The 24,628-nt window shown below is 41.4% G+C and overlaps 1 protein-coding gene across 1 annotated transcript in view; it reads right to left on the bottom strand.

The window, feature by feature from the left end:
• DOK6 (docking protein 6) overlaps window positions 1–24,205 on the bottom strand; it is a 364,564-nt gene extending 340,359 nt beyond the window's left edge. The window contains exon 1 of the mRNA XM_019432554.2: window positions 23,907–24,205. Within this exon, the coding sequence (XP_019288099.1) occupies window positions 23,907–23,972 (66 nt within the window). The 5' untranslated portion in view covers window positions 23,973–24,205. The remainder of the gene's footprint in view (window positions 1–23,906) is intronic.
• Window positions 24,206–24,628: the final 423 nt, after the last annotated feature.

The raw sequence follows: 24,628 nt of genomic DNA, 5'->3' as shown, positions 1-24,628 counted from the left end.
TATATTCCCTTCTATACATAAGTGGTGTTTTCTATACTTTATAATCTAATCACCAGTACAATACAAAGCAGACTAAGCTAAGGTCCATGAAGATGTGAAAACAAAATGAAAACAGGTGTAAAAGTAAGGTAAATATATTAGACCAGAAAGGATTCAGAAAAGGGCGTTAAATAGTCAAAATGTGAAATATCTTGTAATTTACAAAGTGAATACATTGGTATAAATGCTTATTAAAATTACAATCTTTGGTGTTTTCAACAGTTCATTGTTCTCACTGCATATTTAATTTCCATAGATTTTCCTGTTTTCCATTTTATTATTTTTTAATAGTATTATCATGATCCACAGTGTTTAGTAACATGTCCAAATTTTAGTCATTTAATCTTCCCAAGAAATTTAGGCTCAAAATGGTTTTTATAGGTGATCTGAATCGACTCCTTTGGGTTTCCATTTCCATATTTGTAACATTAAGAAGTTGAAACATGTGGGGCACCTGGGTGGCTCAGTAGGTTAAGCATCGGACTTGGGCTTGGGTCATGATCTCACAGTTAGTGATTTCGAGCCCTGCATCAGGCTCTGTGCTGACAGCTCAGAGCCTGAAGCCTGCTTCAGATTGTGTCTCCTTCTCTCTCTGCCCCTCCCCTGCTCATGCTCTCTCTCTCTCTCAAAAAATAAATAAACATTAAAAAAATATATTTTTTAAAAGAGATGAAAAAGAAGTTGAAGCATGTAATGTCTAAAACTCATTTCTGATTGCGTTTCTAATTTAAAAACTCAATTAAAAATTTCAGCATTTTTTGATGCAACTTAGTAACAGATTCTAAAATGCAAATGATAAAATAAAGGGTTCACAGATCCCAGACAATTCTAAGGAGGAAGGATAAAGCTGTTGGGGGCAGCAGGGGCGGGGAGGGGAGGCAGGGGTGATATCAAGGCTCATCATACCCAAAAGAAGAATAGGAATTGAGAGCCCAGATATAATCCCTACATACATAGCAACTTGGCATCTGAAGAAAGTAGCTTTGAACAGACTATTTAACAAATAGTGATGAAAAAACTGGCTAAAGGTAATTAGAAAATTATTTCACACTAACCAAGAATTATTCCAGATGAACTGAAAACCTAAGTAAGAAAGTTAAAATTTGAACTATTGGAATGAAATGCAGGGGAACGTATTCATGATATTAAGTCGGAAGAATTTCTTCAGAAAATAAATAAATAAATATATCTAGTTACAATAAGCTACAGTTAAAATAACCTTAGACAGTCTTGCCTGATTCCTTAAGATGTGGACAGAGAAAGACAAGGGGGACAGAGAATCTGAAAATTAGGACTATGTTTCATAGTTAAAAGATTTCTTTAATTGTAGTACATAAACAGTTTTTAGACTTTTAAAACCAGAATCATTTTGATTTAAAACTGCAAATACCTGATTAGAGATTGTGCAAAGTACTGCATTTAAAAATATTCTTCTTTAAAAATAAAAAAATGCATTAATAATTATGCAATGAATAAATATTTTAAAATAAATTCAAACTTGGGGCGCCTGGGCGGCTCAGTCAGTTAAGCATCCCACCAGCTCAGGTCATCATCTTGTGGTTCTTGAGTTCAAGCCTGACATTGGACTCTGTGCTGACAGCTCAGAGCCTGGAGCCTGCTTCCAATTCTGTGTCTCCTTCTCTCTCTGCCCCTCCCCCTCATGCCCTGTCTCTGTCTCTCTCTCTCTTAAAAATAAATAAACATCAAACAAATTTTAAAATAAGGGCGCCTGGATGGCTCAGTTGGTTAAGGGGCTAATTTCAGATCACGTCATGATATCCGCATAGGTCAGCCTGGAACCTGCTTCGGATTCTGTGTCTCCCTTGCTCTCTGCCCCTCCCCCGCTAGTGCTCTGTCTCTCTCACTCTCAAAAATAAACAAACATCAAATTTTGTTTTTAATTTTTTAAAATAAAACTCCATTTCTTTTTTGTTTCTTTATTTATTTTGAGAGAAAGAAAGAGCGAGTGGGAGCGGGGGGAGGACACAGAGAGGGGGAGAAGGAGTTCCCAGCAGGCTTCCTGCTGTGAGCACACAGAGACCCAAACAGGACTCAATCTCATGAAACCTGAGATCATGACGGGAGCCGAAATCAAGAGTCAGATGCTCAATCAACTGAGCCACCCACGTGCCCCTAAAACTCCTCTTCTAGAAACCCAGCGACTACACAATAAGGTTGTAACCTTCTGTGACCTTAAATGTCTCCTAAAATTTGACCCCACCCTGCAGACTTCACACACACAGTGCCGACTTACTCGGAGTTCACAGCCACGGACATCCCCTGAGCCCTGTGCCCTGCCCAGGTCACTCCCTGTCTCCACCCGGTCCTTCCTGTGCACCCACGTGATGAGCTCCAACTCCTCCATCAGAACTAACTCAAACACCTCCACCTTTCTGGGACTTCTTGGTTCTCTAGGTCACAGTTCTCTCACCCTCTCTCATCGCCTTCCCTTGCAAAGGGCGCTTGCACCTCTGTGCTGCAATTGTGTGTTTATCTTGTTGACCCCTTATCACATGTGCTCCCCGAAGGCAGCTTTCGTGCTCCTGGTTCCACGTATCCTGGGCACCTACAAAATGCCTGCACTGAGCAAGCCCTCCATATATATTCCATACTCAATGAGTGAGTCAATGTTGGACACGAGATACACAAAACAACAGCTTTCCTATAAATAAACAGCAACCTCTTAGAAAATCAAATTTAAAACCAAAAAGTGGGCCATTCAAAACAAGAGCAAAAATGTTAAAGTACACAAGAGTAAACCTAACAAAATATTAGAAATACATACAGGAAAAAATGAAGTGCTGACTTGAACAAGCTTATGGATACAAATATTTAATAAATGGAGGTGAAAAACTGACTATACATGTGGAAACAAAGATTCCAAACTTAAATCCTAAAATAAGGATTAATTACAGGTTGATTAAAGATCCTAAGTGTATATAGAAATACATGAAAACAATAGAACAAAATAAGAAATAGCAGCTTTATGTTATAGCATGGAGTGACTTCTTAAATAAGCCAGAAAAGCTACAAGCCATAAAGAAAATAAATTTGATTTCATTAAAATTTAAATATCAGTAAGACACAGGAGACCGTAGCAAATTTAAAGGCAAACCATAACATGAGAGAAGATAGTTGCATAATTTATAACTACAAAGGAGTAGTATTCAAAATATAGATGGAACTCTTATAAATCACTTGGAAAACATATCACACGGGGTGCCTGGGTGGCTCAGTCGGTTGAGCGTCGGACTTCAGCTCAGGTGACGATCTTGTGGTTTGTGAGTTCGAGCCTCACATCCGGCTCTCTGCTATAAGCACAGAACCTGCTTTGGATCCTCTGTCTCTCTCTCTCTCTGCCCCTCCCCTACTCACAGTCTATCTCTCAAAAATGAATAGACACTTAAAAAAAAAGAAAATATATCACATAGAAAAACGGGCAGCGGGACTGAAGAATTAATTCAGAAACCAGGAAAATCAAATGATCAAAAACATATGAAAACGTGTTCAAACTGCAGAGAAACAGAACTTTAAAACACCCATTTCCCCAAGGGAGGAATAAGCGCCACCTAAAAATATCAGGTGATGGAGAGGAAGCAGAGCAAAGGGAACTCAAATTCAGTGAAAGGTCCATGTGGATACACCATCTGGGAAGCAATTAGGCAAGATGCAGCAAGTATGTGCCAACCTGTGCCCAGCAAATACCTCTAAGCATGTAACTAAACCATCCAACCGACAGACTAAGAAATCTCTTGCACATTTGTACTAGGAGATGCAAATTGTGGAGTATTTCTACAAAGCAACGGTACACAGAAGTAAAACAGACCCACTGGAACTGCACCAAAATGCTTCAATCTCAGAAACATCAGCTTGAGCAAAAACAACCACGTTTCAGGAAGTCGCAAAGTATACGACTCTAATTCTTTAAAGCTGAAACTAAGCAAAACGGTAAATGCAAAGCAACAGTCAACATTATGTAAATAAATATAAAGAGGTAATAAATGCAGAAAAACTATGCATAGAATTACAAGGATGAGTGAACTTTTGAAGTTAGTGCATTGGGAGACACAAAAGCTCCACTTTATCCATTTTATTTCTTTTCTAAAAATCTGAAGAAAATAGAGCAGAATGTGCTTTTCAAAGAAAGTTTCATGTGGTCTGTGTGCTTGAAGTAGTTTATAATTTAAAGAAATATAGCAGTATCAATTGCTGCTGAGGATGTCATAAAAGAAGTTCTCTTAGGTCATTGGTTCTGGGCTTTTAAGTTGAAACCATCGCTTGTTGGCAATCGGAAAACCGCTGGTAAAGAGAAGATGTACATGTTAAAAACCAGCAACTCTACTTGTACCCACGTGCCCTAGAGAAATTTGGATACATGAGGTCAGGGAGAATTACATGAACTTGTTTGCTGAAGCGTGGTCTATAACATCAAAACCAGAAAAACCTCACGAATGTCCATTAACGGAGGAAGGGTATCTTACCCACCCAACAGACAACACAAGCATTGAAAGGAACAAACTAGATCTATGTAGTGGCCGTTAAATACCGCATACAACGGCTGAGTGTCCTCATGTCCAGAGGTTCAAATATGTCTTCGCTGCTCCATGTTTTTCTATCTTAGAAAATTTAAAGCAGAAAGAAAAGTACTATCATGACATTGGTAAAATATGGGTAGCTCATATACGGTGGTTTGTAATATGATTCTACATAATCTCCAGGGTGCTTGCAATATTACACAATAAAAAAAAACACAATGAAACAATGGTAAGTATTATGGATAGCTTTGAATTACAAGTTTAATTATTACTCTAGGTAATGAGAGACCATGGGAAAATTTAAGAAGGGGAATTAGAGGTTTCAAACTGAAATTTAGAAAATCAATCTGGCAGGAGTACAAGGATAATTGAGCAGGCAGGAAAAGGAACGGTTGGAAAGTCTTACCAACACTTCAGCTTAAAGTTACAGATGCCGAATTCCAACCATAGATAAGCCTTGTGAAAAGTTGGGATAAAACTATAGGGCTCAGGACTAACTAAGGTTTCTAAGGGAACGAGGATAGCTTTTAAAAACAGACCATCGAGAGAATTCTTGCAGTGGCCGGCACTGGGAGGGCATGAGGTGGAGGGGAAGCCAGGGAAAGACTTCGCGGGAAAGACGGGGTGAGGCACCATCACGGGGTCCCCTGCCTTCCGAGACGACAGGACAGCAGGCATCAGAAGCAGAGGATGTGCAGCAGGACTGGCAATTGGTAAAATATATCTATAACGAAAGGTCTAGAAGGTAGAGAGCTCCCCATCTGTACTTCTGGTGGCTGACACAAATCGAACTACCATTTGAAAAAGGTTTTGAAAGACAGAGGGGAGCTAGATGACAAAGGCCAGGAGGCCCAGCACCGGAGCTGAGAATGCAGGGCAAGCAGAACGCAGGTGTGGCCAAGATGGGATCACCTGGCAACCTCCGTCCTGGATCCCCGAGCCTTCCCTGACACGGGTCCGCGGGAGCCATTGTGCAGGCGAGTATGTCCGCAGCAGCTCTCATCGGGTAACGGTTCTGATGAAAGTGCTACCATGCAATCTCACTGTGCATCGAACAGAAAATCCAGCAAAGTGCTTTGCTCAAGGCAGACAAGTGCTCCAAAGAGGTCACATTAAATATAAAATACTCCAAAATGATGATGCTCCTCCATTGTGGCAAGTCAAATCAGTGCTTGCTGTTTACAAATGCCAATCCCGGGGCACCTGGGTGGCTCAGTCGGTTGAGCGGCCGACTTCAGCTCAGGTCATGATCTCACGGTCCGTGAGTTTGAGCCCCATGAGTTTGAGCCCCGTGTCGGGCTCTGTGCGGACAGCTCAGAGCCTGGAGCCGGCTTCAGATTCTGTCTTCCTCTCTCTCTGCTCTTCCCCTACTTGTGCTCTCGTGCTCTCTCTCTCTCTCTCTCTTTTTCTCCCTCTCTCAAAAATAAAAAAAAAAAAAACATTAAAAAAAAGAATAAGTCAGATATCATATGTTTTCACTCCTATGTGGAGCTTGAGAAACTTAACAGAAGACCATGCGGGAAGGGATAGGGAAAAAGTAGTTTCAAACAGAGAGTGAGGCAAACCCATAACAGACTCTTAAATACACAGAACAACCTGAAGGCTGATGGGGGGTGGGGGTGGGGAAAATGGGTGATGGGCACTGAGGAGGGCACTTGGGATGAGCTCACTGGGTGAGCGATGATTCACAGGAATCTATTCCCAAAACCAAGGGCACAATGTATACACTCTATGTTAGCCAACTTGACAGTCAATTATATTAAAAAAAAAAAAAAAAAAAGACCTTCCACCAAATCCCATTGTCCAGTAGTAAAAAAAAAAAAAGAAAGAAAAAGAAATGCCAAAGCCAATAAGTAAGAGTATGGGCCTGACATATGCCAGGCATGTGGCATTTGTCACTTCACTTACAGTTTACAATAATCCTCCAGGATAGCCTTTTGGCATTGGACAGTCAATTTACAGATGAGGTGCAGGGCTGGAAAGTCAACACATTCAACCAAAGGTCATTCTCTTCACTCAACTATGCTGATGCTCAGAGGTTGGAACCTTTGAGGTGAGACTTAGATCACGTTAATCATCCGAAATACTAAACAAGGTCTGTGGAGAGTTGTTTCTGAGACAAAAATAATGTAATTGTTGGTAGAAGTGGGGATCCATCAGCTAGCTCCCTGTGGGCCATAAAATCACGTCATAAAACTCAACATCGATGAGACGGAAGAAAACCCATTTCAGAATTATACTTTTGCATATAAGACTACTTTTATAATGGTTTTACATGTGAAAAAATAAAGACAAGTGAGAAAAGTTCTTAGTTCTCAAAAGCATTTAAAGCGATGCATATATCTTAGGATTTCAAGGCTGGCAGATTGCACACATCACAGGGAAAGTGATAAAGAGATCTGAGGGACCGTTCATGCATTACCTCTGAGATTAGGAATTGAGACACTCAGCAGAAACTAAGCACCGGAACAGAGATATTAAACGGCTCCAAATATATTGGGGGGAATAGGAGCTTCATAATTATTATAGGCTATTAAGAAAAAGAATACTATGTCCTAGTCAAGGGTGCTGTATCAGAGGAATACACTGTCATCAAAATGCGTGTAGTGATTAGAACAGGTATTCGGAGAAGGCACTAGGTATCTGGGTAAAAGAACAGTCTTCAGACTCAGGGTGTGTTATCACACGTCCCTTGAAATCACAGCCTTCCTATCAAAAATGAAGATGATATCGGACCTGCACACCAAGTATTACGCTCTTTGAATGGAGAGCCACATGTAAAAGCAGGCTTTACACCGTAAAATACTATAAAAACACAAGTCATTGGCATGATTCTTCACGGAAACTGTAGGGCAGTTGACACAGGTTCTAATTCTGTACTATGTGAAATTACACAATCAATATTAAAAATAAATATGTACTGGGGAGCCCGGGTGGCGCAGTCAGTTAAGCACCAGAGTCTTAATGTTGGCTCAGGGCATGATCTCAGCAGTTCGTGGGTTTGAGCCCCACAGCGGGCTCTGCGCTGACGGTGTGGAGCCTGCTTGGGATTCTGTCTCCCTCTCTCTCTGCCCCTCTCCTGCTCACACTCTCTCTCTCTCTCTCTCTCTCTCTCTCTCTCTCAAAATAAATAAATAAACTTTAAAAATAAATAAATACATACATGAAAAATAGTCAAAATAGCAACTGAAATGAAACATCACAATATAAGAAATACATTTAAAGACAATGTTGCAGAGCCTTATGTTTTAAAATTTAGGTAAACTTTAAATTTTTTTTAATGTTTATTTATTTTTGAAGGAGTCAGAGAGAGAGAGACAGAGCATGAGTGGGGGAGGGGCAGAGAGAGAGAGGGAGACACAGAATCTGAAACAGGCTCCAGGCTCTGAGCTGTCAGCACAGAGCCTGAGGCGGGGCTTGAACTCACAGACCTCGAGATCATGAGCTAAGCCAAAGTCGGACGCTCAACCGACTAAGCCACCCAGGCGCCCCTAAAATTTAGGTAACCTTTAAATCAAACCTTATTTCTTCCAAAAAAACTCACGCACTTTGGGGTTTTTGTTGTTGTTATATGGATTCTTGCTTAAGAGGAAACTAAATTTCAGTGCTCCCTCAAAGAATGTTCACAAAATATTTTTCAGTGAAGTTAAAAAATGTATTTTGTAAAAACGAAGCACTGAATAACATATTTTAGGTAAGGAATATAAGACATTTTCTAGGTGATATATTTCCAATTACAGCTTTCGTCTTGAAATTCAATTGGCTGCTATGGCTAATTACAAAGGGATAGATTACCAAGTGCCCAGGAAGGGACAGTATTCCTCAACATCACAATCATTACTAGGGTAGCACAGTTTGGAATGTGAACTTATGTAACCATTTAGCAAAGATTTACTGTCTGCCCCTTTCTTGCCAGGCTGGACTAGTCTGGCACAGCATTTTATTTATCACTGTATCCCCTGTGTGTGGCACATACCCATGTGTCTTTCAGTTCTGTTTACCACTTCACCCTGGATAGATTTCATGTTACTATCTCCTTAGTTAATACATCTTATTTTCAAATATATGCTTGGTATTTTGAATTGAAACCATGTACCAAATATGTTACAGGTTCAAACTGTAAAGCAGAACAATTATTTCTTTCACCAGTGACTCTGAATCCGAGATGACTCATGGATCTCCAACTGCTTCAGGTGTGGCTACGCTTACCTTTTTTGTTGTTGTTGTTCAGTCATTTTACTGCTCCCCCCCTTCACGTTCTATTCAGGTATTGAAATTAACCTATCAGCAGAGAGCATGGTATCTGAAACTTCTCCTTAGATGCTTCATTTGGAACGTTATTTACTTTGTATTCTGGACAGTTTTATTATCATTTCAAAAGGAGCTGCGAGTTGGTATCACCTGCAGCATGAAAATGGCTAATGACATTTTTCAGATGGGAAGGTAGCCAGGCGATCTTTTTCTGGAGACACAAAATGAAATTTCGCTGAAATACTGCTGAATGTTATCTCTTCTAAGTAATGATGTTTTTTGGTTTTTTTTTTTTTTTTTTTTTTTTTTAATTTGGACAAGGTGGCTTATTTGGAGCTCAAAATCAAAGGCAGAGAAGTTTTTGCACTGTTGTTTGTTTCTGAAGTCAATGGAGTGTTCAAGCCACTTGGCTCCTAGTAATTAAGGTGTCCTGTGGGTAAATGTAGCTTATATAAACCTCATTTCACAGAGAACACTAAATCGCAACTGCAAAATTACCAACATTTATGTTCTTCACGATTCAAAGAGAGAGGAGGACTACGTCAAACAAAAGCTGCACAGCAAAAGAAACCATCAAACAAAATGAAAAGGCAACCTGTGGAACTGGAGAAAATATCTGTGAAACATAGATCTGACAAGGGGTTAATATCCAAAATACACAAAGAACTCGTACAATAGCAAAAAACCTAACAGCACAATTAAAAAACTGGGCAGGGAACATAGGCAGTTTTGCAAACAAGACGTACAAATGGCCAGTCTTCCACATCATAACCAGGGAAACGCTGTGAGATATCCCCTCACACTTTATACTTGTTCAATGGCTGTCCTCAATAAGACAAGATAACAGGCATTGGCATGGATGTGTTTTTATAGTTTTTATAGTGTTTTACAAGTATTTTACAAGATACACACGCGCTTTAGTTGACTTAACCATTCACCCAATGATGGACATCTGGTTTGTTTTCAGTCTGGGGGTGTTTCAAATAAAGCTGCTAAGAACATTTGTGTATAGGTTTGTGTGGGAACAGAAAGTTTTCATTTCTCTGGGACAAATGTCTAAGACTGATGGGTTGTATGGCAGTTGTATAATTGGTTTGTTTATGAAACTGCCAAGTTAACCTTCTGTTCTCTCTACCCCTCCCCCACTTGTGCTTGCTCTCTTTCTCTCTCTCTCTCTCTCTCTCTCTCTCTCAAAAATAAATGAATAAATGGGGCGCCTGGGTGGCTCAATCGGTTAAGCGTTCGACTTCAGCTCAGGTCATGATCTCACAGTCTGTGAGTTCGAGCCCTGCGTCAGGCTCCGTGCTGACAGCTAGGAGGCTGGAGCCTGCTTCAGATTCTGTGTCTCCCTCTCTCTCTATGCCCCTCCCCTGCCCACACTCTGTCTCTCTGTCTCTCTCAAAAAAAATAATAAAAAAATTTTTAATAAATAAACAAACATTACAAAAAAAAAGAACTGCCAAATTGTTTTCAAGAGTATCTTAACCGTCTCTTCACATTCCCAACAGCAATGAATGAGCGATCCAGGTTTTCTGCCTTCTTGCCAGCATTTGGGGTTATTTTCACCTTTCCAGTATGTGTGTACTGATAGCTTGTGGTGGTTTTAATCTGCATCCCCCTAATGGCTGATAATACTGAACATCTGTTCACGTGTTTATTTGCCATTTGCATGGCAACTTTTGTGAAGTGTCAGTTCATGTCTTTTGCCCATTTTCTGATTGAATTGTTGTTGTTTTTTAAATCCTACCATAGAGTTTTAGGAGTTTTTTTTATACTAGTTCTTTGTTAGAGTTATGTAATTTGTAAATATTTTCTCCCAGTCTATAGCATTTCTTTTCCATTCTTAGCAGGCTCTTACAGACAGCAAACACTTTCAATTTCGATGAGGTTAATTGATCAATTTTTCCTTTTATGGTTTATGCTTTTTGATCTCAAATCTAAGAACTCTGCCTAGGCCCGGTTTCCAGAAATTTTCTGATATGTCTTGTCACAATTTTATTGTTTTACTTCTTACATTTAAGTCCAGGATCTATTTTGAGTTACAAGGATCTATTGTGAGGTTTATGCTGAGATTCATTTACTTTGCCTCGGGTTGTCTAAGTGCTCCAGCAACATTGATTGAAAAGGTATAATCCTTCCTTCACTGATTTGCTTTTGTACTTCTGTCAAAGATTCATTGGGTATATTTGTGTGGGTCTCTTTTGTAAAAAAAAACGTTCTCTTAATCATATGCTCTGAATGTATGCTTTCATCAAAGCTCCTACACTTGTCCATGGGTGAGAACAGAATAATTCACTAATGGTGCGCTAAATGTCCAAACTAGGAGTGACTACAGTATAAAATGAATTCTCATATCTCCATATTATTAAGGAAAGCCATTTAATATTCATTACTTTAAAAATTAATTATTTTAGTGCATTCTAAAATTTAATTGGGTCACTTCCAATAATGCCATTTTATCTGTCAGAGGTATTAGTTGCTATTAGTTGTAATAGAAGTTGACACTGGCTGATTCACTTAGAAGGAAATTTATTAAATTTTTCATTACTTCAAATTAGGAATAGAGGACTGGAGAACCAGGTTCAAGCTGTAACAACCATAAGTGATCTCTTAAATCATTAAGTGTCTTGATGAGGCTATTGCCTTTGGACAGGAGGTACAACCATGTACAATGCTTATACTTTTGCATCAATAAATCAGTGCAGTAGAAACAATTACTCTGTTGTCCCCCGTGAAGATCTCTATCCTGGGCTGCCTTCTTTTATCGCTGACTCAAAGTCTGGTCATGTAATTGGTAACACCTAGCTCGTTCCTCATGTCCTGGCAGCAGAAGATATGAGGAAAGAATATTTTTGGCATTTCATCTTCTAATAATGTGAGGTTTATTTGCTATCTTCAATAGCTATAATATTGATGATATCTATAATATTGATGATAGGGTGCTATCCAAATATATTGAAAAAGATGGAAATGCTGGGTGAGAAACCAAATGATGAATACCTGATTCATACTGTTAATTTGTTTAACTACTTGTGAAGGCATAGTACACCTAATTATCCTAGTTCAGTAGGTTCTGTGGTAATATATAGTGATAAACAACTTGTTTTGAATTCTTTTCTGGTGAAGAGGGTCAACTTGGGTAGACTGATACGAAACCAAACAAACACAAATGAACAAACAATTCTATTGCCCAGAGATCCACTAAGTAAGAAATCTCTGGAAGCAGAACTTGTCATTGTTATTTACACACACACACACACACACACACACACACACACACACACACACCAAAACTCAAAAACCATTTCCTGTGATTGTAATGTATGTCCAGTGTTAAGAACCATTGTGAAAGGGGCAGAACAGTTCGGCCTTGTTCATGAAGTTGAATGCTAGAGCAGGCTTTTAACTGCTTTTTGCCTCATGTCCACCCCCCCCCCCCATTTTTAGGCACAGACAGGTTACACATAAACACTACTTGCAACAGTTGTGTTTAGTCCTATCACCCAAATGGCTTGGTCTTTTTTTTTTCTTCAATTTCACTATCACAAACCCTAGTTCTCCTACGAAGATGGATAACCCAGCTAAAAATATCTGAAGACAAAATTACCACAGAGTCTCGCTGCTAAGGAAGAGCTAAAGCCAACTTTCTTGGCTCTCAGCACCGTTCTGGAGGACCACAAAGCCCCTGTTTCCCCACGCAGAAATCTCTACCAAATTCAACCAGCTGAGAATTTCCCATTTCTGTTGGTGGCATCCTGGGTAACTCAGGCCAGCCTACTCGCTGACAATTAGGAAAGCTGGGGAAATACAAAAGTCATCTATTTGAAGGCATTGAAGCCCACCAAAGACAAAACTGAGAATTTATTTCTGTCGGAAATTCTAAAAAACAGGATCAAATGAAAATTGTATCCCTGAAAGAAATAACTTAAATTGAATACAATGAATAAATTCAACAGTAGATTATTCATAGTTGAATAGAAAATTAGTGAACTAGAAAATGTGTAAGAAAATATCCATCCTGAAGCTTTGAGTGACAAAAAAAAAAATGAAATAGAAAAAGGCACAGAAGTACAGAAAATATGGTATAAGTGATTTAGTACATGAGTCAGGAAGAAGAGAAAAGAGTGGACAGAATTAATAGGACAGAAGGGGAAACAGCAAATAACTTTTCAGAACAGAAGAAATATATCAAGCCATAAAATCTAGAAGCATTATAAACCCAGGAATAATAAATAGAATTAAAGCTACATTTATACCCAGCACAGCAATATTTCTGAAAACCAGAAAATGAGGGTATTAAATGCAGGCAGAGGGGGAAAGTCTAATCATTTTCAAAAGGTGACAATACGACAGCCAACTTTTCAAAGCAAACAGTGACAGGTAGAAGACTTATTTCTTCTCGGTGCTAGAAAAAAAATACTCCCATGTCAGTGATTCTCAATCATGGCTAGCCACTAGAAGTAAAACATGCTTTTCTAGTATACTAAACTTCACCCCTCGTTGCTCTCCTTGACCAAATACTACTTTACCACAATGCCTTCTATACATTCAAGATTCAGGGATGTTGCTAAATTGAGAATGAACATTAACCTTTCCTATAAAATACATCGGTGACTTCTTGGGTTCTTAGAACATGGTAAGTCCTTTATTCTGGGCCTTTTCTCAATGTTCCTCACCCATCCAGACACATGTTACCATTTAGGTATGCTATTTCTTCTGCATGGAACTCACAAAGCCTTCTCTACACATGATTTCTCAGCTTGGTGTTACTTTCTCTATAAACCACAAAGCACATACTGTCTATGTGTACTCACTAGGTATTTGCCATATATTGTCTCAATTCTCTCTCTCCACCCATCCATTTATGCTCTGTCTCTTCAAACAGGAAACCAAACAACAAAGGCAAGAACAAAAGAAACCTCTGAGATACCAAGAATGAGGTGTGACACTGCAGTTAACTGCCTTGCAAAGCCATAAACCCAGACCTATGAAGAATATAAAATCGACTCTAAGCCTCAAGGTGTTTTTTTCTTTTCTTCTTCCTTTTTTTTTTTTAATGTTTATTTAGTTTTGAGAGAGACAGACAGACAGAGCATGAGCAGGGGAAGGACAGAGAGAGAGAGGAAGAATCGGAAGCAGGGTCCAGGCTCCCAGCTGTCAGCACACAGCCCAACACAGGGCTCGAACCCACGAACTGTGAGATCACGACCTGAGCCAAAGTCAGATGCTTAACTGACTGAGCCACCCAGACACTCTTACGGGTGCTTGTCCTTAATAAAGTCTGAAGCATTGACTCTCCAATAGAGCATCATCAGAAGTTACTGAGTTTTAAACAGCCATGGTATTGTAATCACTTACATTAGAACACACAAAGTAAAAGAAGGATGTCTTTTGTGAGTAACCATATTGCAGTGTCAGCCGTACATCAAGATGGCTCACAGAAAGAATGATTCAGAGTCTTTAGAAAATTTTAAGTTATGGGGCGCCTAGGTGGCTCAGTCGGTTGAGCGTCTGACTTGATTTTGGCTCAGGTTGTGATTCCAGGGTCCTGGGATCAAGTCCCGTGTTGGGTTCTGCACTGAGCACGGAGCCTGCTTGAGATTTTCTATCCCTCCCTGTCTCTTTCTGCCCCTTCCCACTAACTTGTACATGCACTCTCTCCCAATAAAAGAAAAGAAAGGAAAGGAAAGGAAAGGAAAGGAAAGGAAAGGAAAGGAAAGGAAAGGAAAGGAAAAAAGAAAAGAAAAGAAAAGAAAAGAAAAGAAAAGAAAAGAAAAGAAAAGAAAAAGAAAAATTTAAGTTATGTCCACCACATTGAGAAGTAAATTTCTGTTGGGGCGCCTGGGTGGCTCAGTCGGTTGAGTGCCCGACTTTGGCACAGGTCATGATCTCACAGTTCGTGCGTTCAAGCCCCGCGTCGGGCTCTGCGCTGACAGCTCAGAGCCTGGAGCCTGCTTCGGATTCTGTGTCTCCCTCTCTCTCTGCCCCTTCCCTGTTCATGCTCTGTCTCTCTCTGTCTCTCAAAAATGAATAAACATTAAAAAAAAAATTTAAAAAAAAGAAGTAAATTTCTGTCCCTCAAAGAAATTTCTACTTTATAATTTTTGCATTCTCATCATAAAGCCTTATAGAATGCCCAGCATTATGTGACTTATTTATTGGATAATTATATATTTCAGAAATGACAATGTGTAAGTCTCAAGCACTAATAACAGTGTTTTTGTTAGTTTATAGTCGTCTAATACGTCTCACATTTCCCTTATTTACCCCCAAATCCTCACTGTCAGACAATGATTATCAACCCTAGCACCAGATCAGAAACCCCTGGGGAACTCCAAAAGCATATCCACGTTCAAAACCCAGCCAGACCAAATCAATGAGGAAAAATCTGGGCTCTGTAGGTAACTTCAACATGCAGTCATGATTGAGAATTACTTTTTTTTAAAAAATTTGAGTACTAGCATGTCATTTGGAAATACCGTATATACATATTATATTTAATATGTAACACACATATATGTATTTATGACACATACATGTGTATACACATACATGAACATACATACGTACGTACATATTTTAAAGGCTAGTGAATGGTCAGAGAAAACCAACTGCATATTTACAAAGAAACAAATCATGAAGAGAAAAATGACTGTACATGTTTATACATGTACGATATCTTCTATAAAAACCTACACAGAGATGCCTGGGTGGCTCAGTGGGTTAAGTGTCCAGCTTCGGCTCAGGTCATGATCTTACAGTTGGTGAGTCTGAGTCCCTCATCAAGCTATCTGCTGTCAGCATAGAGCCTGCTTGGGATCCTCTGTCCGCCCCCCTCTTTGCCCCTCCCCCACTCGTTCTCTCCCTCTCTCTCTCTCTCTCTCTCTCTCTCCAAATAAATAAATGAACTTAAAAATGTATCCAAAAAATCTACACAAGTATATATATTTCAATTCCTGTTTCTTAAAAGTAGCAAGCGACACAAGAAACTATGAGGCCTGGCAGGAGCAGGTCACGGCTATCACGGTGGATTCAGTCCTGCCCGACGTGCAGGGATTTGGGTAACACTGTCACATTCTTTGCTGCATGACTACCTCACTACATACCATCTTTTGATTTGCCAGGTCCCAGGAAAAATGTATGATTTTTAAATTATGTTTTTTTTAAATGAACTCTTTCGCATTAAGTTAATTTAAACGTGATCTTTTATATAACTTTTTTTTTAATTTTTAAGTTTATTTATTTATTTTGAGAGAGAGAAAGAGCACAAGTGGGGAGAAACAGAGAGGGAGAGGGGGAGAGAGAATCCCAAGCGGGCTCCACACTGTCAGTGCAGAGCCCAATGAAGGCGCTTGAACTCATGAACCAGAAGATCATGACCTGAGCCGAAATCAAGAGTCAGTCGCTTAACTGACTGAGCCACCCAGGCGCCCCCTATATAACTGTTTTAATAAAAGATCATCTCTCATAAATAATGGTAATGCTAAAATAAAGAGATTTCAATATTTTTAAATATTTTAAATTCTACATAGACACGATCAGCTGCATTTTGGAGCCTGTTCTCCACTCCTATAAGAAGTTAGCCGGTTTTTAGATGGTATAATGAAAATGAAATCATGTCCATTTAAAGTGGTCTGGAAAAATACCTGCGTATTATGTCCGTATTGTGGTATCAATTCTCTTCCTAAATAGCACTTGTTTTTTTCCGTTTTACTGAGATACAATTGATATATTACATTGCAGAAGTTGAAGATGTACACCTTTATGATCTGATCTACGTACACATTGCGACGCGATTAGCACACTGAGGTTATTTAACATCCATCACCTCATCCAGGTATGATTTTGTTTTCTTACGATGAGAACTTTGGAGATCTACTCTCCTAGCAACTTGAAGATACACTACACAGCACTGTTAGCTACAGTCACCGTGCTGTACATTACATCTCCAGAACTTACTTACCTTACAAGGGAAGTATCTTTGACCACCTTCTGCCAGTTCCTCCCCCTCCCACCTGCCAGCAGCACTTTTATCCGCAATGTAAATAACTTAAAGTTGAGTCGAGTGAATGATAACATTAGCTTTACACTATGTAGCCACCTGCAGAAAACACTTACTTTGAATAATGCGAATAGATGGGTTGCTACCTATGTATACTGCAAAGTGGAAGCTGTTGCCTTGTAGATGTGACACTGAACCTGAAGTTACCATACCTAGATTTGAGTATATACAGCCCCACACAAACCCAATCTGTGTCTCTGTCGCTCTGGCTGATTCGCTTTACTTTTTCTGGATTCGAGTTTATGTACAAAAGGTAAAATTAAATGAGGGTAACATCAAATATACTTTCAAAAAGCATGCTGGGAAAATTATATAAGACAATATATGTGAAAATTCTTTAGAAGCTGTAAAATACATGGTACCCCACGATGCAAAATGATTACATTACTTTTATGAAGCTTCAAATCAAAGCTCAAAGTGTCTGACCTCTCAGTCATTTTACTGTTAAGCCAAAATATTAGCCAAGCTTTTTATAATGAATTTAGTACAGTAACAGGAGAAATACTTTGCACATGTTCAAATATTACAACCACCATTTATTTCAAACAACATGAAAACATTTCTTTATTAAATGAGTTTCTGTTCTCCACTAATAACAAAATATCATTCCTTGTTCCATTCAATTTGACTGACAGGTGTAATACTCTCACTGAGGGATAGTGTTGCAATATAAAAATGAAGTACTCAAAGGATAATACTGCTCTCTATCTTAAAACTAATGAAGATTTATGCAGAAACTTCAAGAAAATGTTCTTTACCTACATTCTTGAACTCTTTGGACAATGCTACCAGAGCTTGAAGAAAAAGAAAATACCGTGACGAAAGTTAAGACAAAATCAGTAAAACTGAGGTAAAGAAATTATAGTATTCTCTCTTTTAATTAGTTTGTCCCATTTGATGGAAATTACTTCTTCCTTAAAAATAAACTTCAAAATTCACAACATCTAGAGAAGATCAGTAGATGGTAGGAAAATAGGTCATTTTTATTTTGTTTGTACTGCTCACTTTTGACCTGTGTAGTTTCTAAAATGAAGTGGGTGGCAACAGAAACAGAGCGAAGTCATGAATACTTAATAGTCCTACCCAATATTATTCACATGGGTTGTTACAACCCAAATAGAACAACACATTACAACAAAAATACTTCAAACAACAAAAATGGATCACACCTATTTCAAATACATAGGCTTCAAATTAAACTATTTGTGTGTGTGTGTGTGTGTGTGTGTGTGTGTGTGTGTGTGTGTGTTTTAGACTGATCCTAGGTACCAACCATTACTGAGCACTTTTGAAAGACATTTAAGGAAACTGGCAATTTTGTAAATTCTTACAAAGATATTTTACCACTGCATAATTACTCTACTCACAATTTATTTCAGTAAATTTGCAAGATTTCCCTAAGCACTGAGTATAATCTTTGTTATCTGAGGAAATGCCATCTTTTAAGATTCACCTTGCCAGCAGTCATGTGTAAATATATTAAGATAAAAACTGAGATGTGAACATTTATATCTCACTCCTGATTTAACAGCTGGCCCCAGGTAGCACACAGACATAATCATTTAATATCAATATCTAGCAAAACGTCTGGGCTTGGTGTTTACAGGTAGGCTTATTTTTATTTTCCTTGTTTTTGGCTTTAAGTTTTGAAAATCAAAGATTATCAGGCATGCCCATATGCATGCGTAGGGATTTTTTAAAAAGACAAAAATCTCACTAATTTCTGAAAATACCAGAAATGCCATACGTATATATAATTGCAAACAAATTAATATACAGGGATTCTATAGAAGGTATACAAGATGTTTTTCAACTCTAAAATTGTAAGAACCAGTAATTCTTGTAGAGATAGGTAGATAAGTCGATAGAGATAGAGGCAGATATAGATACAGAAATTAAGTGGAACGTATACATAGTGTTAAACATATACATGATAGTCACCATGAATGAAAACCTAAAATAAAAACCGCTAAAATAATTAGAATTTTCATGTATTCTAAATCCATATTTTATGAGAAAGAGACAAATGATAAATAACCATGGATACAATGGATCCTTTCCAGAAAGCAATGTCCAGGATACGCAATATTCCAGAATGAGTAAAGATTTAAATACACTGAAAGCAACTTCCATGTCTTAAAGCCATGGATGGAGAATTCATATCTGAAGTAACGATCCTGAAAGTTCTTTTAACTTCTGAATGGTCAAAGTGATTAAGTTACTTATAAATTTTATCTTAAATGTATTAATTGCATCTTATTCTTGGAAAACTGGTAATGTATGTCATATAAAATAAAATCACTCTTCATAAAATACTTTCTAGATATTTGGGAAACCAGAGACATTTTTAATTGCTCTAGTCAACCAAAATAATGCAAATGCACACATGAAAACTCCCATTTATATTAATAAATAAACTTCTACAAAGGGGTAAATTCTCATAAACGTCTCTCATGAAAAACAACTCTCTTCCATCATCAGAAGAAAGCTGTTTGTGGAAGAACAAGAAAACCCAAAGAACTTACAGGAAGCTCAATAATCATCAAGCCAGGGATGGAAGCATCTCAAGGTTTGAATCAAAGTGGTAGAGAAAGCAAGATGTGGATGAATCCACAGTAAGTTCTTGGAACAAAGGGAGACTATGCAAAAGAGAAAATCCTGAAGAGATGTTCAGCTCATAACGTTGGGGCTCATCACATACTCCAAATGTGTTGCTCTGACTTTCTCTGCTTCCCTTATATCCAGGTTGGGGTAAAGTGACTCTTACTGGCCTAACGTACTATGAGTAGTAGTGATGTAGGAGGTATTTCTTGTTAATAACCCTGACTTAATACAACATGACTCTGGAACAGTCTCTCTCTCTCTCTCTCTCTCTCTCTCTCTCCCTTTCACTCTCTCTCTCTCTCTCTCTCTCACACACACACACACACCATCTGATACACAGTAGATGCTTCATAATTATTTGATTATACGTTGAATGTGCAAACGCCAACCATATTTCGAGACGTTCCTTTGATACCCACACAAACAGCAAAATCCCTGACCTGACTTTGAGAAAGAAATAGAAAACGATTTTGTGTAAAATACTATTTATTTGTGCACAGTGTGCCCGTGAATAGCCTCACTGATGTATTTGAACAGGATTCCTTGAGAACAATGATGCGAGGGCTGAGTCTAGAATTAGTCAAACTGTGGCAGCCGGGATTTGTACAGCGATGTTAATGATAGTGATGATGACGTCCCTCTATAAGGCTGCATTTACTTTAGCTACAATATAGAGTCCACACGTCATGTGTAAAGTTATTTTAATGATTTCAGTGGTCGAGTTCTTAGTTTATCTGCAAACCAAGAACCGGTTGGATATTTTATAATATATGCCTTGCGGACTAAATTTAATCTTTCAGTGGTCACAAGGAAACATTTAATTAATAAAGGCTAAGAGATAAACAATTTTGGCCAACATGCTTTTGCTTTGTTTTACTGTTATTAGTCCTGTAAGTAACTTTTTATTAAAAAAAATACTGACCACTATGGCACCTTGTGAATTATAATACCAGTTATGCAACACGGAAGAGGGCAAAAGAAACTGAACTACAGTAAAGGCTTTTAAATCATGCAAAAGGAAAATAATATATTCATACAAACTATGATATGTCATAATGAAAAATTAACATAGACTATAAAGACATGACTCTAAGAGTCATGTCGTTATATGTTTAATGATTTAATACCTGTAAAATTTTAATGATTGAATAAACATAATTTTAAAAGACAAGAGTAAAATTTGGGGCAATTATACTATTTTTTTTCAAAATTATTTTCCTGAATGGAAGATAAGCTGGTTAATGAGTCAAGACAAACTTCAAAGCAAACATTCAAAAAATTGTTCAACACTCACTACTTCACTCACACAACTGGGTAAGGAAATATTCTCCACTGGGAGCACTAAATTCTGTAGGAAGACACAAGGCAAGGGCCCTTTCACCATTTCAGTCTGGAAGGGCCTGGATCCTGGTTTTCCCCCCAGCCCAAAAGGCAGCTAGTGCTTTTCTGCCCTCATTCAGCACAATAGGGAACACTAACTAGTAAGGAGAAAAGAATCCAACAGAACATTTCATCTCAAAATATGCTTTCGTGTCATAATCTCGGATACCACTGGCCTCATGCCCAGGGGTCTATTTTCCCCTTTAGATTATTATAAAATTTGGTTTTTGAAAGCACGAGTTCGGTACCTCATAAATCAAATATCTGTGCATATTTCATCAGAATTCCTTTTATTTTAGTTCTAAACATAAACCATAAAAGAATCGTTACGTATCATTTGAGTTCAAAATATTATTTTACTTGGAAAAGTCCATACTTCTGAGTCCATGACATTAGTAATATGTCTTATTAACTATGAAAATTACATTTTAATGTTTAGATAAATTGTATTGCTATGCTTAAGGCACACAACACTTGCTTAGAGTTTTACTATCTTATGAGACAAACTTAACTTACTAAGCTTCACAGAATCTATAGGTTTGTCACGTGAATTCACCCTTCTGAATACTAGAAAATTCTGAATTGAAAGTCTCTATAGTTTTTTTTTAAATAATATTCTTCAAAATAGTGAAGGTTAATTTAACGTTTCGATTTAATATTAAAACAGAAGTGTTTCAACACCAAAGTCTGAAGTTTACATTTCTCAAGTAGAAATGGAAGACAAAAGCAATTAACCTATACATAAACATGCTTTTACTGTTTTCTCTGAAGGGCGTCTTTTACAAAGGCTTATCTCCAAGCAGTGAGTCGGGAAAGGGATGCTATGGGATTGCAAACACATTTGCACACATCTTAAAGCGGAATGGTGTTTTAAAAGGACATTTCAAAGGCTGTTAACACGCATGGTTCCCCAAGAAGCAGTCAATGCTCTTTTCTTGGATCCTATATTTTAATTAGGTTGCATATCCCGTTTTTGTCGTAGCAAATCCTGGAAAGCTGGGAATGGGAGAGGAATCCTACAGACCCCCGGGGCCAAGAGCGCGAAGGCCCGGGTCCTCAGGGTTATATTTCTTAGTCTCATCTCATGTACACAGTGACTCTGTGTTAGGAGATACACATCTACCCGGGGGACCTGAATCATCCGTTAGCTTATAACGTCTGAGGTGTCAGACACAATTGAGATTCCAAGAAGACGGAAGGCGCGAGAATGATGAGCAAGCACCCCGTGGGGGAGCAAAGGGCTTCAAAGGTCAAGTTCCTAAAATGGTTCTCCCCTCCACCTCTCGCTTGCCGTGCAGCGCGTCCCGCCCGCGAGAAGCCGGCAGCCTCCTGGACAACTGCAGCTTTACACGTGGGTCCTTCCTATCTCCCGGGAAAGGAACGAGGCGCAATTAAATCTCCACCCGAGAGCGGCCCTTGCAACCAGAGGGGCTGCACCCCGCGCGCGCGCGCGCGCGCGCTCTGGCCCCGGAAGGGCGCGCGGCAGGCCACGGGAGCGCCTGGCTGCGCCGGGTGGGGGTGGGGGTGGGCGCTTCGTAGTCGCCCTGTTGTGTACGCCCCACTTCTACGGATCTGCCCAAGTTCGGGAATGGGTCCCTCGTCTCCTCGGGGCACCGTCTGCATCTTCAACGAGAAAGCCAGCAGAAAGCAGCACCGAAACCCAAGTGTGCCCTTTTCCCTTCCCTGTGCCCCCCCCACACCTGCGTCCACCAACTCCTGATAAAACGCCTCCTGGGTGCGTAGTGATGCGTCCTCTTTTAGGGGTTTAGGGGTTCTGCCCTATCTTCGTTCAATTTTCTAACGGTATATTTAGAATTATTTTTCTTTCTTCCTTTTTAAGTGAGAGAATTAGTGAATTTCTCCCTCCTCTCTTCCCCTCTCCAAGTTGGAGGACTCATCCAGTCAGCAGGGAACGCGGGGAATGTTCTGGTTCAAGGCCGCTTTGCCCCAAGATTCCGGAGCTTCGCAGAACTGGAACTTTGAGAACACCGAGGTAGAGAAACATCCAGGGAATCCGGGAAAGGGGCTCTTTCGCCCCCACACCGGTTTCCCTTCCTGCTCTGGACCGGCCCGCCAAGGTCGTTCTCGGTGGCCCATCTCCCATCGCGCGCTCCCCCACTGCCACCACCGGGACCCCTGCGCGTCGTTCCCGCGGTTCCCCCACGGCCGCCAAGCCCAAATGCCCGCTCCTCCTCTCCTGGCCTCGGGGCTCCACACCCAGGTCTCCTGGGACCATCCACGTGTCCCTCCTACCTCCTCGTCTGGTCACTAGAGAACTTCTGAACCCCCCGGGGCGGGGGGGGGGGTGTCTACACTGTTTCTCTCCCAAGTCAGGCACAACGTCTTGCGCGGAAAAACTACGACAAGGTCTCCGTAAACTTTGCCGTCGCGAACCCTGCCGTGTCGGCGGCGGTGAGCACACACCTGCCTGCACACGGGCGCAGGTACACCTGTCCGGGCGCGCACACGGCCAGGGAGCCTGCCCCTGGGCAACCGCTCAGGGAGCCCGAAACTCGCTGGCAGTCGCCGGCGGGGACGCGCGGCAATGCTTGGGCATCAGAGGAGAATTTCGAAAGGGGCTGGGGAAGCGGGGACTAGGACACGGGGCTTGTAAATACACACACGGGAGCGTCCGTCCAGCTCCCGCACAGCGAGCCATTCTCCCCGAAAGGCGCACTTTGGAGAACAGAACACTGTGGGCTGCACCGTCCATAAACCCCCCTCCGAGGCACATTCGTCTTCCAACCTGACCATCCCTTCCTTCTACATGACTTCTCAGTCTGGTCCAAGCCAGCAGCAGCGCGCGCATGAGGACGGGGACCGGGGCGCTCCGGGAACCCTCGGCCCGGTGTGCAGAGCCCCCCGAGGCAGGTGCGGGCCCCCACACCGGCCGAACAACAAGCGGGCTGTCCGCGAAAGGGCCGGGTCCCTCTTCGCCCCTGTCCCCGCGCGGGTCACCTCTCCCCGCCCCCCTCCCTACAGCCGGCCGCGCCAAACGCGAGCCGGGGAAGGAGAAAGCCGAGCGAGCCACTCACCCCCAGCTTCCTGCTGCGGATTTTCACGTAGCCCTGCTTGACTATGTCGTTAAAGTTGGAGGCCATGGCCAGCGCGTTCGGACTCGTCCCCTCCGCGATCGGCTTCCCCGAGTCGGGAGCCGCCGGCCGCCGCCGCCGCCGCCGCCCGGTCCGCGCAGGTCTCGCATCCAGCCAGCCGCCGCCACAGCCGCGCCGCCGCCCGGTCCCCCGAGCTCCCGCCGGCGGGGACGCGGGCCGGTGGCAGGGCGGCCGCGGACGGGGAACGCGGGCCCGGCGCCGCGAGCAGCGCCCGCCCTCCGCGTTCCGGTCCTCACCTCCGCCCCCCGCCGCGAGCCGAGCGCCGGGCCCGCGCCGCCGCCAGCTGCGGGCGCCCCCTCCGCGCCGCCGCCCCCGGCAGCACCCACGGGCTGGCGCCTCGCTCGGCGGCGCACAGCTGGCCGGAGCGCACCGGCGCGGGGGGAGGGGCGGGCCGACTGGGCGGCCGGGCTCCCTCCCCGCCCCCCACCCCACCCCACCCCACCCCACCCGGGCCCCGCGGGGTGGCTGCGCTCGGAGACGCCCGCTGGACGCGCTCCATCCCCGGCGGCTCCGGCGGGGAGCGCCTCCCGCCTCCCGCGCCCCGGGTCGCGCTCCCCGCCCCCGGCCCCCTCTGCCCGAGCCCGCGTCGCTCTCCCGGGTGCGGGATTCCTGAGGACACGGCTCCTCGTTCCGGGGCTCTCCGC

Source organism: Panthera pardus, unplaced genomic scaffold (genome assembly GCF_024362965.1).
Source record: "Panthera pardus isolate Hobbes unplaced genomic scaffold, ASM2436296v1 HiC_scaffold_15, whole genome shotgun sequence".
NCBI classification, from domain to species: Eukaryota; Metazoa; Chordata; class Mammalia; order Carnivora; family Felidae; genus Panthera; species Panthera pardus.
Note: the sequence above shows the minus strand (reverse complement) of the source record. Positions and strands in the feature narration are given on the sequence as shown.